This window comes from Sceloporus occidentalis, unplaced genomic scaffold (genome assembly GCF_023333645.1).
Source record: "Sceloporus occidentalis isolate IW3139 unplaced genomic scaffold, rSceOcc1.0.p SCAF_2, whole genome shotgun sequence".
Taxonomy (NCBI): Eukaryota; Metazoa; Chordata; class Lepidosauria; order Squamata; family Phrynosomatidae; genus Sceloporus; species Sceloporus occidentalis.
This window is the reverse complement of record NW_028316982.1, coordinates 222,894,548-222,908,886: the sequence shown is the minus strand read 5'-3', so window position 1 is coordinate 222,908,886 and position 14,339 is coordinate 222,894,548. Positions and strand designations below refer to the sequence as shown.

General features: G+C 39.6%; 1 protein-coding gene across 1 annotated transcript in view; it reads left to right on the top strand.

The window, feature by feature from the left end:
• Positions 1–3,724: 3,724 nt before the first annotated feature.
• The window catches only part of CRYBG3 (crystallin beta-gamma domain containing 3), a 72,996-nt gene continuing 62,381 nt past the window's right edge, over positions 3,725–14,339 (top strand). Inside the window, exon 1 of the mRNA XM_089512265.1 lies at positions 3,725–3,920. Within this exon, the coding sequence (XP_089368391.1) occupies positions 3,802–3,920 (119 nt within the window). The 5' untranslated portion in view covers positions 3,725–3,801. The remainder of the gene's footprint in view (positions 3,921–14,339) is intronic.

Below are 14,339 nucleotides of genomic sequence, written 5' to 3'. Positions count from 1 at the left end.
ATTGTATGCCAACTGATAAGGAAAATTCAACAGTTGGAAGACTGAATTACTACAGAATATCGATAAAGGCTAGGGATATGGATTTATTATTATTATTATTATTATTATTATTATTATTTATATAGCACTGTATATTTAATTTTTCTTTAGTTACAATTTTCTTTGGATCATATCTTGACTGAAAATGTAAGACTTGCTTGAATGCTATATATCTTGAAACTTTGTCTCTTGCTACTGGCTTTCGGCTGTTTTCTTGGAAGTTTGTTCCCGTATTTAAACATAGCTGATTCTCCTTTCTTGGGCATTCTCAAAGCATGGCTTTATTAACATTTTAAGATATCAAAACACTTTTGCATCTCCTTCCCACAGTATGAAAATCTGGGCCTTATTTAATTCTTTTAGATACAGTGCCCAATGCTTATATAGTGATAGATGAGATTTTTGCAATAATAATAATAATAATAATAATAATACAGTGGCCCTTGTCTATTTATTTCATGGTTTGAAAACTTCTGCAAATTTTCAGCAATCTTAGAAGTACATGTTCTTGGAAGTCCTGTTGGGTTCGATGTGGCTCATTCCCAGATAAGTGGACACAGAACTGAAAACTCCTTTTTCAATGAGTGGAGAAGCAGAAAACACAGTTATTCACAGTACAGAAAAATGTTCTGCGAATGTTCTGAGGCTATAAAAAGATTTTTGATGGAAAATTACCATCTTTGATTCACCAACTGGTTTTGATAGCCATTTGTCAGTGCTGCACTCAATCACCATCCTCTGACTGGAGTAAATACATCATTCCTTATTTGCCTTTTTCAATATAAACAGAAAATCCAGTCCCTTTGAAAGATGAACGAACAGCATGGGGGGGGGGGGGGGAGTTAGAGAAATAGAAATCAGTGACCGAACTGAATTGAACAGCTTGGTAGAACCCATGCATTAGGAAAGTTTTGCCCAATCTGGCAGTTTCCAGATGTGCTGGTCTACAATTCTTACAATCTCCAGCTGTCAGATTTTGAAATTTGTGGAGCAAGACATCTGGAAAATAGGTTGAGGAAAGCAACTTAGAAACTAAAAATATGTCTTTTGAAGGTATCCATAAAAATGTGCCACTAGGAGGCAATGGTGGCAAACATGCCATTCTCTGTGAATATAATCATTTCTTGCAAAATCATCGCTCCAGATGAATTAAATCGCGGCCCTCCAAATTTTCAAGACAAATCTCTTGAATGCCAACAATCAGCATTAAAGCCAGTGGCGTACTGGTACCTAGTATACTTTGGGCGCTGGGTATCCACTGAGGTTTGGTTCCAGGACTCTCCATGGATACCAAAATTTGTGGATGCTCAAGGCCCATTAAATACAATCGCGTAGCAAAATGATGTCCCTTATGGATGAAATGGCAAAATCAAGGTTGGCTTTTTGGACTTGATATCTTTTTTTGAATATCTGCAAGCCATTGATGCTTGAATCCGTGGATAAAGAATCTGTAGATATAGAGGGATGAGTGTATTTGACACCCGGCATGGTCTTTTTTAATACACTGTTCCTCTCTTCAGCAGCCTTTTCCAGGTCTGGCTGGACACATATATAGACACAAAAACTTACCCAAAATAATCATACATCTACATCTTCACACTAATAACAACCCCTTCTGCTCCCTACAATACCTTCCTCCATACCTCAAAACATATTAATGACATAATTATAACCCACTACCCTCCTTTCCACCCATTTAAAATTAAGACCTCTCCTCACAGAGTGTTTCATTTATAAAAACCATTAATACTCCCTGAATTAATCAAGGCTGCATTATTTCTGTATCATCTCCAAGCCAAAGGTGATAAACGAAGAACAAGTGAAACAAGAGATCAACATTTTTTTAAAAAAACATGTTAACATAAAAACTCCTGAAAGCAGTCTAAAAACCATCTTAGAATTCAATTTTGAAACAGTTAAAACATTCAAATATTGAATGCCGTGCAAAATAGCACTGTTTTGGCTGCCAGCTTGAAGCTTAAATGACACGGGGCTAGCCTAACTTTTTTTGGTAAGGAATCCCACAGTCAAGGGCTGCCACAGGAAAGGCCTGTTATATGTAAATTTGTGCACTTTAGTCCAAGGAAAACATAATGGCCCCATACAGACAGTCCAAAATAAAGCTGCTTCGGGTCACTTTGGAGGTATGCTGTTTAAATGATGCATGCATCCTAAGAGTCCAGAAGCTGCGCCAAAGCCATCATCCAGGCCTAAGAACTGGAGCACAGTTTTGGTGCAGCTTTCGGACTCTTACGACACATGCATCATTTAAACAGCATACCTCCAAAGTGACCAGAAGCAGCTTCATTTTGCACTGTCTGTATGGGGCCACAGTTGGCCCTCCGTTTTCACTGGGGATCTATTCTGGACACACACACACCCCCCGGAAATAGAGGCTCACACTTATTCAAGCCCCATAGGCTTGAATGGAGCATTACCCCGATGTATACTAACACACATATACGCATACACACAGACACACATATATATGGGGTAATTGTGGTGCAATGGTTCGAGTGGTTGGGTCTGAATCCTGGCTCAGCCATGGAAACCCACTGGGCGAGTCACACACTCTCAGCCTCAGAGGATGGAAGCCAAAGATGTTCCTAACCAGCCTTGTGTAGTAGTTTTGAGCACTGGACTAGGACCAGGGTTCGGATCCTTGCTCTGCCATGGAAACCCACTGGGGTGAGACCTTAAGCGATTGGGTTCTCCCTGGGGTCGCCACTGAGTCAGAAACACCTTTGAAGGCACAAACTAATTAGAGAGAGAGAGAGAGAGAGAGAGAGCATTTGTCATGCTTTTTAACATTTATATATTTTAGTGTCATTTTATATTGTTCTTAGATGCCTTTAACTGTTTAATTTTTAAAAATATTATTAGTATTATTATTATTTAACCTGTAAGCCGTCTTGGGTCTCTTCTGGGAGAAAGGCAGCATTATATACACAGATATATATACATATATATATATATATCATAGCATAGCATATATATGCCACCAACCTCCCAGAAGGGACCCAAGGCGGCTCACAGACTGCATATATATATATATATATATATATATATATATATATATATATATATGTTATCTACAAACCCTTTCCAAACCGTACAAAGCCTCCCCTCCCCCTCAGAAGCCTTTACTTCCCCAAAAAGCCCCCTTCAACCGAAGGGCTTCAACTTGGGTCCACACTGGAGAAATAGCCCGGTTTGGAAGCGCTTTCAGTCTTTGTCTGGCTCTTTGCTATGGAATTCTGGGAGTTGGAGTTTGTTGTGGGGCCCCACAAACTCCAACTCCCAGAATTCCATAGCAAAGAGCCAGACAAAGACTGAAAGCGCTTCCAAACCGGGTTATTTCCGCAGTGTGGATGCAGGAGAAGAGGCGTTAGTAGTAGCAGTAATCGTAGTAGGCGCTTTCTTTCCCCTTGAGGCCGAGGAAGCCACTGAGGAGGAGGAGGAGCCTCCCGAGGAGAAGGGCCCAATAATAAACCCGACCGACTCGAACTTCCTGGGCGGCGGAGGCGGGGAGAGGGGCGAGGCGAGGCCGAGGCCGAGGCGGAGAGAGAGGCCCCTGCTGGCGGGAGGCGGGGGCTGGAAGCCTAGTGCCTGCTGGCGCTTGCTTCCCCTTCCTTCTTCCTCGGAGCCCAGCAGCAGCAGCAGCAGCAGGGACTAGAAACTTATGAGGCGGGGAGGAGGGCGCTTCTTGCGGCTCCCGAGGAAGCAGAAGAAGGAGGGAGGCTGCTAGAGCCAGAGCCAGGGATGTCTGGCGGGAGCCACCGCAGGAAGACCGGCTCCTTCTGGCCGGGAGGCTTCTCTCGACTCTTCAGCCGGAGCCCTTCCAAAGAGGCGGAGGAAAGCGGTGAAGGAGCCCCGGAGAAGTAAGGCTCCGCTCGTCCCCTTGCTTTTCTCTCCCTTTAAGGGCGTCCACATTGGAGAAATAACCCGGTTTGGAAGCGCTTTGGTTGCCCTGGCTGCCTGCTATGGAATTCTGGGAAGGGTCGTTTTTTCTTGTGGGGTCAATTTTATTTTTAACCTAAATCCCTGGACTTATAGGTTCAAAAACCCGCTGCAGGAATAATAATCATAACAACCCAGTTTGGGAGCCCTCTCCCACTGCCCTGGCTGCTCAGCTGCTGCTGCTGCTGCTAGGGAATCCTGGGAATTGGTAGCTTGTTATTGTGGCTCCTTCAGAGCTCAACTGCGATGGCTACAACTACAGCAAACAAGCTACCCTTCCCAGAATTCCATAGCAGGCAGCCAGGGCAGTTAAAGCACTTTCAAACCGGATTATTTCACCAGTGTGGCTGCAACAACAGGGTTTTTTCGTTTTCCTTTTTCCCAGCAGCTTGTAGTTGTGTATAAGAAACTTAAGAGCCGCTGTTGTGGGGTTCGAGGACTACGACCCGAGTTCAAATCCCGCCTCAGACAGATTGTTTATTTTACATTATGTTTTTAAGCCTCTCCCAGTAGACAGGAGTCTCTTGTGGCTTCAGAAATGGGTTTATCAAATGCTCCTGATATCAGAATACTGTATATACTCATATATAAGTCTAGAAATGGAGGTCAAAAAAATTGACCCAATAAGGTTGACTTCTCCGCAGGTCGATGTAAGTATTGTATTTTAACTCTTATTGAAAAGAAGGAACCATGCCCTGGTGAAAGGCGAGAGTACAATCTGCCCGAGAAGCACCGACTCACTCTACTCTCTCCTCCATTCAGCCTTTAGTATGAGTACAAATAGTTGTGTCTGCTGTGATTTGGTAAGTTCATTGGCATTGTTTTTCCTTTGCTTCATCCTTTACATCCTTTGCTACATGCCCCTAAGTTTTACCCTCGACTTACCCATGGGTCATACATCAACATCCATAATTTCAGCCCCAAAACTGATTCTAGAAGGTTGACCTATGGTCAAGTGTATACGGTAAGTAGACTCTAGTGCTCTTTATGTTGACACGAGAATCCCTTCACAGACAAATACTGGGTGAACCCTGGTCAAGTCACACTCTCTCAGCCTCAAGACGGTGGCTATGGCAAAAAAACAACAACAACAACACCTCACTCTGAAACAACTTGGCCAGAAAACCCTGTTTTCCCATATTGAGGAAATGGTGGTCCCAAAACACACTGCGGGAATAATACAATTTGAGGCTGCTCTAACTGCCTTGGCTCAGTGCTAGGGAATCCTGGGAATTGTAGTTTAGTGTGGCACCAGAGCTCTCTGACAGCGAAGGCTAAATGTCTCACAAAACAACAGTTTCCAGGATTTCCCTAGCATTGAGCCAGGCGGCTAGAGCGGTCTGAAACTGCATTATTTCTGCAGTGTGTTTGGCCCTGGTTTCCCCTTTTCTCCTATTCCTCTTCTTTCCCCTATGAAAAACTGAGTCTGATTTCATGTTGTTGTTTTTGTTGTTGCTGCTGTTGTTGTGTGCCTTCAAGTCATTTCCAACTTCTGGTGGCCCTAAGGCGAATCTACGTATCATGAGGTTTTTTTGGCAAGTTTCTTCAGATGGGTTTTTGCCGTGCCTCTGAGGCTGAGTGAGTGTGAGTTTTGGATATTTGGGGTATTTTATAAGCCCACCTTGAAGCCACAAGATACTCTACTTGGAGGAGTTTACAAATTTAATGTAACTAAATCTTCATATTCAATGGGTTTCCCCGTCTGAGCCGGGATTTGAACCCAGGTCTCCACAGAGTCTAACACCAGGCAAAATTTAATGTAAATAAATCATAATATCACATGTTCAAAGTTACTTAAGAGAAAGGACTGTTGACTATCCCTGATAGTTCAGATAAACAGAAAAAAACTCCTATTGCGGGGAACATGGCAGGACAAATTATACCTTTCCTGTCACTATATATTGGTTCACCTATTTTTTAATACTTTTAGTACTCCAGTTGTTTATAATATCTGTTCCTCTGGGATTGAGGATCCTGCAGAAAGTGATATCCTATAGAGATATTCTTACCATTCAGCTTCCTTAAGAGTTAAATACCTTGCAGTCACTCTGCTACATGCAATACATAGGAGATTGGGGGGAAGTAGTTACATCGCAGAGCATAGATTTGAACAGTTTAAAATAATCTGTTTGTGCTATTAGAGAAACCATTGAAATGTACAATGCTGTCCTAGCCATGTATCCTGGGAAGGAAGCCCCACTGCGTGAAGATTACTCCCAGGGAAAACTGCAAACTACCTCCTAGAAATTCAAAGACCTTCTTAGGCTGCATCTGCACTGCAGAGATAACGTGGTTTGATACCACTTTAATTGCCATGGGCCAATGCTATGGAATTCTGGGATTTGTAGTTTTGTGAGACATTTAGCCTTTCCTGTCAGAGAGCTCTGGTGCCACAAGAAACTACTGTATATACTCATGTATAAGTCTAGAAATGTAAGTTAAAAAATTGACCCAAAAACCTGAGTCGACTTATTCACGGGTCAATGTAAGTGTACTGTACTTTAACTCTCATATATGTGTGTATATGGTGAAAGGCAAGAGTTTAATCTGCCCTGGAAGCGCTTGACCCCCTTGTAATCAATCCACCCTGTAGTATGAGCACATAAATATTTGAAAGGATGTCATATTGAGGAGGGAGCAAGCTTGTTTTCTGCTGCTCCAGAGAACAGGACCCGGAACAATGGATGCAAGCTACAGGAAAAGAGATTCCACCTCAACATTAGGAGGAACTTCCTGACAGTAAGGGCTGTTCGGCAGTGGAATGCACTTCCTCGGAAGGTGATAGAGTCTCCTTCCTTGGAGGTCTTTAAACAGAGGCTGGATGGCCATCTGTCAGGGATGCTTTGATTTGGATTTCCTGCATGGCAGGGGGTTGGACTGGATGGCCCTAGTGGTCTCTTCCAACTCTAAGATTCTATGATTCTATGATTCTATGAAATAGTTATGTCTGCTGGGATTTTCTAAGTTTTTTGGTGTTGTTTTCCTTTGCCTTGTCCTTTACATCCTTCATTAAATGCCCCCAAGTTTTACCCTTGATTTATCCACAGGTAATATCAAAATCCATAATTTTGGCCCCAAAACCTGCCCTTGACTTGTATATGAGGCAGACTTATAGTCGAGTAGATATGGTACATTTCTCAGAATTCCATAGCACTCAGCCATGGAAATTGCTGTCAAACCAGATCATTTCTGCAGTGCAGATGGAGTCCTAGTAACTCATGCTTTAACTTGCTGGCTATTGTTTGTATTCACATTCATGTCTGAGTTCACCTAGCCCTATTACAAATCTCTGGACAAATCCACATAATTCTGTGTATTGAAACTGCTTAATTTAGGCAACACGTAACAGAAAACCATGTGTAAAATATTACAGCAGAACATAATGTAGTGGCCAATATCTAGAAGCTTAGTTTGGGTTCCTTTGTGATGACTCTCAATTTTTCCACGTGCATGAATAAACGATAAGAGAAAATGCTGTACATCCATCCCTCCATATCCACGGATTTTTTTATCCCTGGATTCAAGCATCCACGGCTTGAATATATTTTAAAAATGTATAAATTCCAAGAAGCAAACCTTGATTTTGCCATTATATTACATAATGAAAGTTAGGTGATAGGTTTCATATTTTAAAAGCAAGGATTTGTCTTTTCTTCTATTAATGATTAGAACTTTTCCATGAGGAATGGGAAACTGCATATTTTAAAGTGGCTTATGGATATATTAACTCTGGATCTTAGCTAAAAGTAAGGTAGAATTTAGTGTTCATTTGGATGAAATGAAGGAAGAAACCCTTAACAGACAAATACTTTAATTGTTTTGCTTTGGACATTAGCATAGTGCTTCTTGTTCAGTAAATAGTAAAGTGAAGACGACAACATGTGGAAGATTGCCTGTCTTTTTAATTAAAGACAAAAATGCTGCTGTTGGATTTTTTTAGTAATTAGATTGACCTGTAAAATTGAACTATGTACTTGTAGTATACAAACATTAACTGGATTAATCCAATAGCCTACATAGCCCAGCATTCTCTTGTCAATCACATGCCTATGGGACACCTACACAAATACCATGAGTACAATAGCACTGTCCACTTCTGTACTCCAGCAACTAGTATTTAGAAGCAGTGTCACAAAGTAATATGTACTGTAAATAGTCATATATAAGTAGAAATTTTAATCAAATAAATGACCCAAGAAACTTCAGTCGGCTTATCCATGAGTCAATATAAGTACAGTACTTTAACTCTTGTATATAAAAAAGGAAGCATTCCCATGGTCAAAAGCAAGAGTGTAATCTGCCTTAGAAGCATTGACCCCATACTCTCTCATCCAGCCAGCACAAACAATTATGACTCCTGGGATTTTTTTAATTCTTTGGCATTGTTTTCCTTGCTTCATCCTTTACATCCTTTGTTACATGCTCCTAGATTTTATCCTCAATTTATTCACAGACATCTAAATCCATAATTTTGGCCCCAAGACCTGCCCTCGATTTATACATGGGGTCAGTTTACAGTTGAGTATATATGGTAACCATCATGCCTAGAAGCCATTGATAATTTGTGTAATTATGTTTTAAATACATTCAATTTGATGTCCATTGTAATAACATTGTGTGCTAGTGAAATTATGTGTCATATGAAGAACAGCTTCCTTTGATTCATCCTGAAATTGCCACCATTCTGCTTCATTGAATGATCCTATGTTCTAGTGTTATGAGAGAAAGAAACAGCTGTCTACTTTCTGTAAACAATTTTATACACCTCCACCCTCTTACTTGCTTCCCCCCCCTAAACTAAACATCCCAATCATTATAATCATCCCAATCATCATACTCTTTTCTCACAAGGGAGTTTTTTCAGATTATTTTGGTTGACTGACTTATGGCAACCCAAGTCACCCTATCATCAACCTCCCTGTTCTGGTCTTGCTAATATAGGGCTGTGGCTTCTTTAATTGAGTCTATCTGTCTGAGATGTGATGTTCCTCTTTTCTTACTGCCTTCTACCTAACCAAGCATTACAGTCGGCCCTTCTTATACACGGATTTTTTATACACGGATTTAAGCATACACGGTTTGAAAATGTTCCAAAAAAGTATAAATTTACCTTGATTTTCCATTTTTTATAAGGGACACCATTTTGCTATGTCATTATATGTAATGGGACTTGAGCATACACGGATTTTGTTATACACGGGGGATCTTGGAACCAAACCCCAGCGTATAACAAGGGTCCACTGTATATTTTCTAGTAACTCATGTCTTTGCGAGAAGCAGCCCTGGTGGCACTGATTAAATGCTGGTACTGCCATCATTCACACCACAAGGTTGTGGGTTCAATCCCAGGCAGGGCTCCATGATCCACTCAGCCTTGCATCCTTCCTTGCTAAAATAAGTACTCAGCCTTGTTGGGGGCAATTAGCCTACAGATTGTAAATCGCTTAGGGACTGCACTTAATTAAGTGCACTGATAAGCAGTATAGCAATGTACTTGCTATTGCTGTATGTCCAAAATATGGCAGTCTCAGTCATCTTGACTTCTCGGGAGAGGTCTATGCTACCAGATAGCCTTTTTGGCAAACATGGAATGAAATGTTTGCTTGCCATGATTTTGTTTGGACACTCTAAACTGGAATATTCTTCCCAGTTTATCATACAGAAGAAGAATACTGAATATTCTAATACAGAAGCTCATTATGACTTGTACTGAGCATAGGTCAAACTGAAATGAGTTTTAAAACTTTCTCTGCAAATATCATGAACACTGGCCACTTGTTGGAACTTCCACACATTATTAGCCCTTAGATAAAGAGATGCAGCCGCATTAGATAAATGTCTCAGGTTCACACTGGTCTGGAGGCATATCACATGGACCTCTATCAGTTGCGTATGTAAATGCCCCGTATTTCATTGGTATGGATATCTTCCTGTTATAAGCACCTTGATGCTTGTGATGGATAGATTATTTTGAGTCTCTGTCATTTTCATTGACAAAATGCAGCCTAGAACAGGACATTTGTTTTTTGTTGCTATATACCTTCAAGTTGTTTCCGACTTATGGCAATCTTGGGGCTTGGGCTTTCTTGGCAAGTTTTTTAACACAGGGAAAAAAAACAGTGACTGCTGGACTTTCTACCTGCTTAGTCTGTGGATTACTGAAGAAAGTATTAAGACAATGTGTTCATTGTTACTGATCCCTTTGAAATCTTTTGAGGGCACCATTTGAATCAGATTATGTTAATAAATTTCACTGTATGGCAATCTTCAATGTACTTAACAGATGTCCCATACTTGATCAATGCTGTTATATTTGTAGCACAGCCCTGATGTATGTGGACTGATTATGTGTTTTTCATCAAGTGTTCACGTGGTACTGTTTTTACCAATGAATATTTAGAAAAAATATAAAGTTAAGGTGCATTCTATACAGTTTTTGAAAGAGCAATTTGTGTGTGTTTGCCTTTAAAATCTCATGTTAGGATTGGCATTCAGTTGACCTAACCATTGTGTTCTAATCTGCTTTGTCAATAAAGGGCTGGTTTTATTATAAATTTTTAAATACTGTACAATTAAAGACCCTCTTTCATATCTTGCTGGCCATGATTCTTCCATCCTTCTTGTTTTCCCATTGTCTATTTTTTTTTAAATGTAAGCATTTTGTGAAATAGAACCCAGTCCTTTTAAATTTAGCACAATATTTTACAGTGTCATCCAGAATAGGTTTCCATTTCTCTGTAAACTGGTCTATGTTTGACTGAATTGGTTATTCAGTAGTGAGCCGAATAGGTTATCCAGTAGAGTAGCTGAAGGACAGTATTTTCCCATAAGAGCCAGGCACTGAGTCTTTAGGAGAGGCTCCTCTCTTTCTTGTATCACCTTGATCTGCATTTCTGGTGGGAATCCAAAAGAGGGCTTGGTGATGGTCCCAGGCTCTGGAACTCCCTTCCTGGTTCCCTTTGTGGTGTCCTTATGTCTGCAGATGACAACTCTTTTAATTATTTTGAAAGCTTTTGGGAACTACTTGTAATGAAAGAGCTTTTTATAGTGTTCTATATAGTTAATTTTTTAATTTCTTTTAATACTGTGTGTGCATGTGTGCCTTCAAGTTGCCTGGTCAACACTACAATGTGAGGCAAAGGACTGCAGACAATACTTAAACACAAATATTTTGAAATAGTTTAAAAGTAATGAACTTAAAAAAAAATCTCAAAGCCTTAATGCAAAGACTTTGAGAAGGTGGGATCAAATTAAAATATACAAACTATTCCTACATGCTTGATGGCAAACTGATAAAAGAACTTAAATTCAATCTCAGACCCTAAAAACTCTTTCTGACTTTCTGTGTAAAATATATATAGATGCACACAAGCATTTTGACCAAGAACACTTCCCTAACTTTGTTCTTTATAACAATCCCTCGGATGTGTAAAGAAAGAGCCCATTGCCTCTCTTCCTTTATTAAACGGCCCCACCCACATCATGTACACAAAGTCAGTTTGCAGTGTTAAGCTACAACTTAAATAGGAACAAAGCACTGGAAGATGAACAGAAATGTGTATTGATTTTTGCAACATAAATGGATGGGTGTGGGAAAAATAACCTATGAATACAGAACTTTTAGGTACTAGGTTTGTGTGTTTCAAGATTGAGCAGGACGTTGCCATTTTAACATTCATGCTGGAAAGTATTATATTTTAGCCCTATTAAACTACCTAGAATATAAGTGTCACACATGTTAGGAAAAAGGGAAGGGGGCTGACAGATGACAGCAAAGACATCGGGAGAGGTTCAGATGAAATATGTTGGTGCAGAAGAACAAATACATCTGAGATGGCTCAAGCATACGTGGAATCATGGAATTAAGGTTAATTTATCTTGACAGGTACTATAGAAAGTTCCTCTAATTGAGAGACCCATATCCAAGGTGGACTGATTTATATCCAGATGAAGTTTTGTCACTTCTTCCCATATTTCCTAAACAGCAATGCAAACCTAATTACTAAAACATGTTACAAACAGATCAGTATAGCATTTCACACTTACTTTATGTAACTGTTTAAATAAATGTTTGCTTATTTAGGAAATACTAATTTAGGGAATAACAGCAATACACCAGGCCCGCCATATTCACAAAATCAATCATCCATGGCTTGAAAATAGTCTTTAAAAATTCCAAAAAGCAAACCGTAATTTTGCCATTTTATTTAAGGGACAGGCATATTACCACACTATTGTATATAATGGAACTTGACCATCCACAGATTTTGGTATCCACAGGGGGTCATGGAACCAACCTCTAGTGGATACTGAAGGTCCACTGTATTTTATAATTGAGCTTTATCCCATACACTGTCCATGTGAGAGCTGGACACAGAAGAAAGCAGATGGAAAGAAAATACATTCATTTGAGATGTGGTGCTGGAGAAGAGTGCTGAGAATACTGTGGACAGCCAAGAAGGCAAACAAAAGGGTTCTAGAACAGATGAAGCCCAAACTCCCTGGAAGCCAGGATGACTAAATTGAGGAGGTCATTATGAGAAGGCATGAATCATTAGACAAGATAACAGTGCTAGGAAAGGTAGAAGGCAGTAGAAAGAGAGGAAGACCATATACCAGATGGTTGGACTTAGTCAGAGGCCATGGGCCTGAGCCTGCAGATCCTGAGCAGAGCAGTCGAGCACAGAGGATCTTGGACAGGTCTTTCAAAGGGTCACCATGAGTCAAGGTTGACTCAGGGGCAGCTAACAAATAAAACAAAAAATCTCACTTTTCAGACTCATGCTCAGACATTATATCAGTCCTCATTTGTGTCAATAACCCAAGTCATTAGGGAAATTCAGTTTTACAAGAATGAATCAAGTTTGCTAAAGGAAGAGTGGTACTGTATATAACTGAAATGGCTATATATTCTGCGGATTTTGTGAACTAAGAGACTGGTTCTCTCTGATGCAGAGCACCAACTGAGAAAAAAAATCAGTGATTAACCTTATGTTTTATCTCTTCAGTCTGCATGGAAAGAAAATTGAAATGCTATGGCTTATGTAAATCCTTAGAAAACAATTTTTGCATTTTTGCCATTATTAAAATAAATGTTTCATTAATATTTAACCTTTGCTAGGCTTATTGAAAGAGTGGCAAACCCCACAAACAATACATTGACCTACATCATCAGGACCTTCCTATAAAAATGCCAGAGTCCTCAAAAACTACTGTCCAGATTTCATATCCAACACTAAATATTGATAACGTTGTCCACCATAATTCAAAGCAGACAACCTAATCTGCAGCACACATGAACTGCAGAATGTTTTATTTTTGCCAGGACCAGTAGGTCAAAACTCAGCACTAGGATTATAGCAGATTACACAGATTTCTCTTATGGCATCTGTCATACAACTAATATTAATATAACTATGTCTTGAATAAATAGGTCGGATGAAATTTACAACATGCTTTCAAAATTAAAACTAATGCTATAGCAATAACACATTAGGGAGTATGTAGGTTTGGTGAGATTTATGCAATGACATCACAGAGAAAGAGCAGGAACAATGCTAAACATTCTAAAATAAAATATTGACCTTAATTCCTATCAAATAGTGAGATATGTTTGCATATGTCCATAGTTCCAACACACTAAAGCAAGATTCTGCAAATACAGGTTGAGTATACATTATCTAAAATGCTTGGGACCAGAAGTGTTTCAGATTTTGGATATTTTTTGGGATTTTGGAATTTTGCATTTACATAATGAGATCTTTGACATGGGACCCAAGTCTAAATATGGGATTTAGAAACCCATAGTGATTCCGTAGAAATATATTCTTATTACTTTTTAAAACATACAGTTTTATAGACTACCATTGCTTTGTCAGATGCATGATGTGACCTTATTAAACTTGCATTTTAGATCTATTGGATTACAACAGATATTATGATAGATCACAGTTGTTTTCAGTCTTTGACTGCATAGATCACAGAAAGCTATTACATTCTCTTAAATGGGAGTACCACTACATTTTATAGTCGTGATGAGAAATCTGTACTTAAGACAAGAGGCTACTGTTAGAACAGAATATGGAGAAACAGAATGGCTCCCAGTTGGCAAAGGGGTCAGGCAAGTCTGCATTCTATCACCCTACTTGATCAACTAGTACGCAGAACATATCATATTAATACCTAGAAAAGGGAATGAAGATAGGAAGAAGGAACATCAACAATCTGGATGGATGAAACCATACTACTAGTGGAAAACATCATAGACATTGACTTGGAACAATTACTAAGGATAGTCAAGGAAGAAATCGCAAATGACCATGGAAGAAATACATAAATTC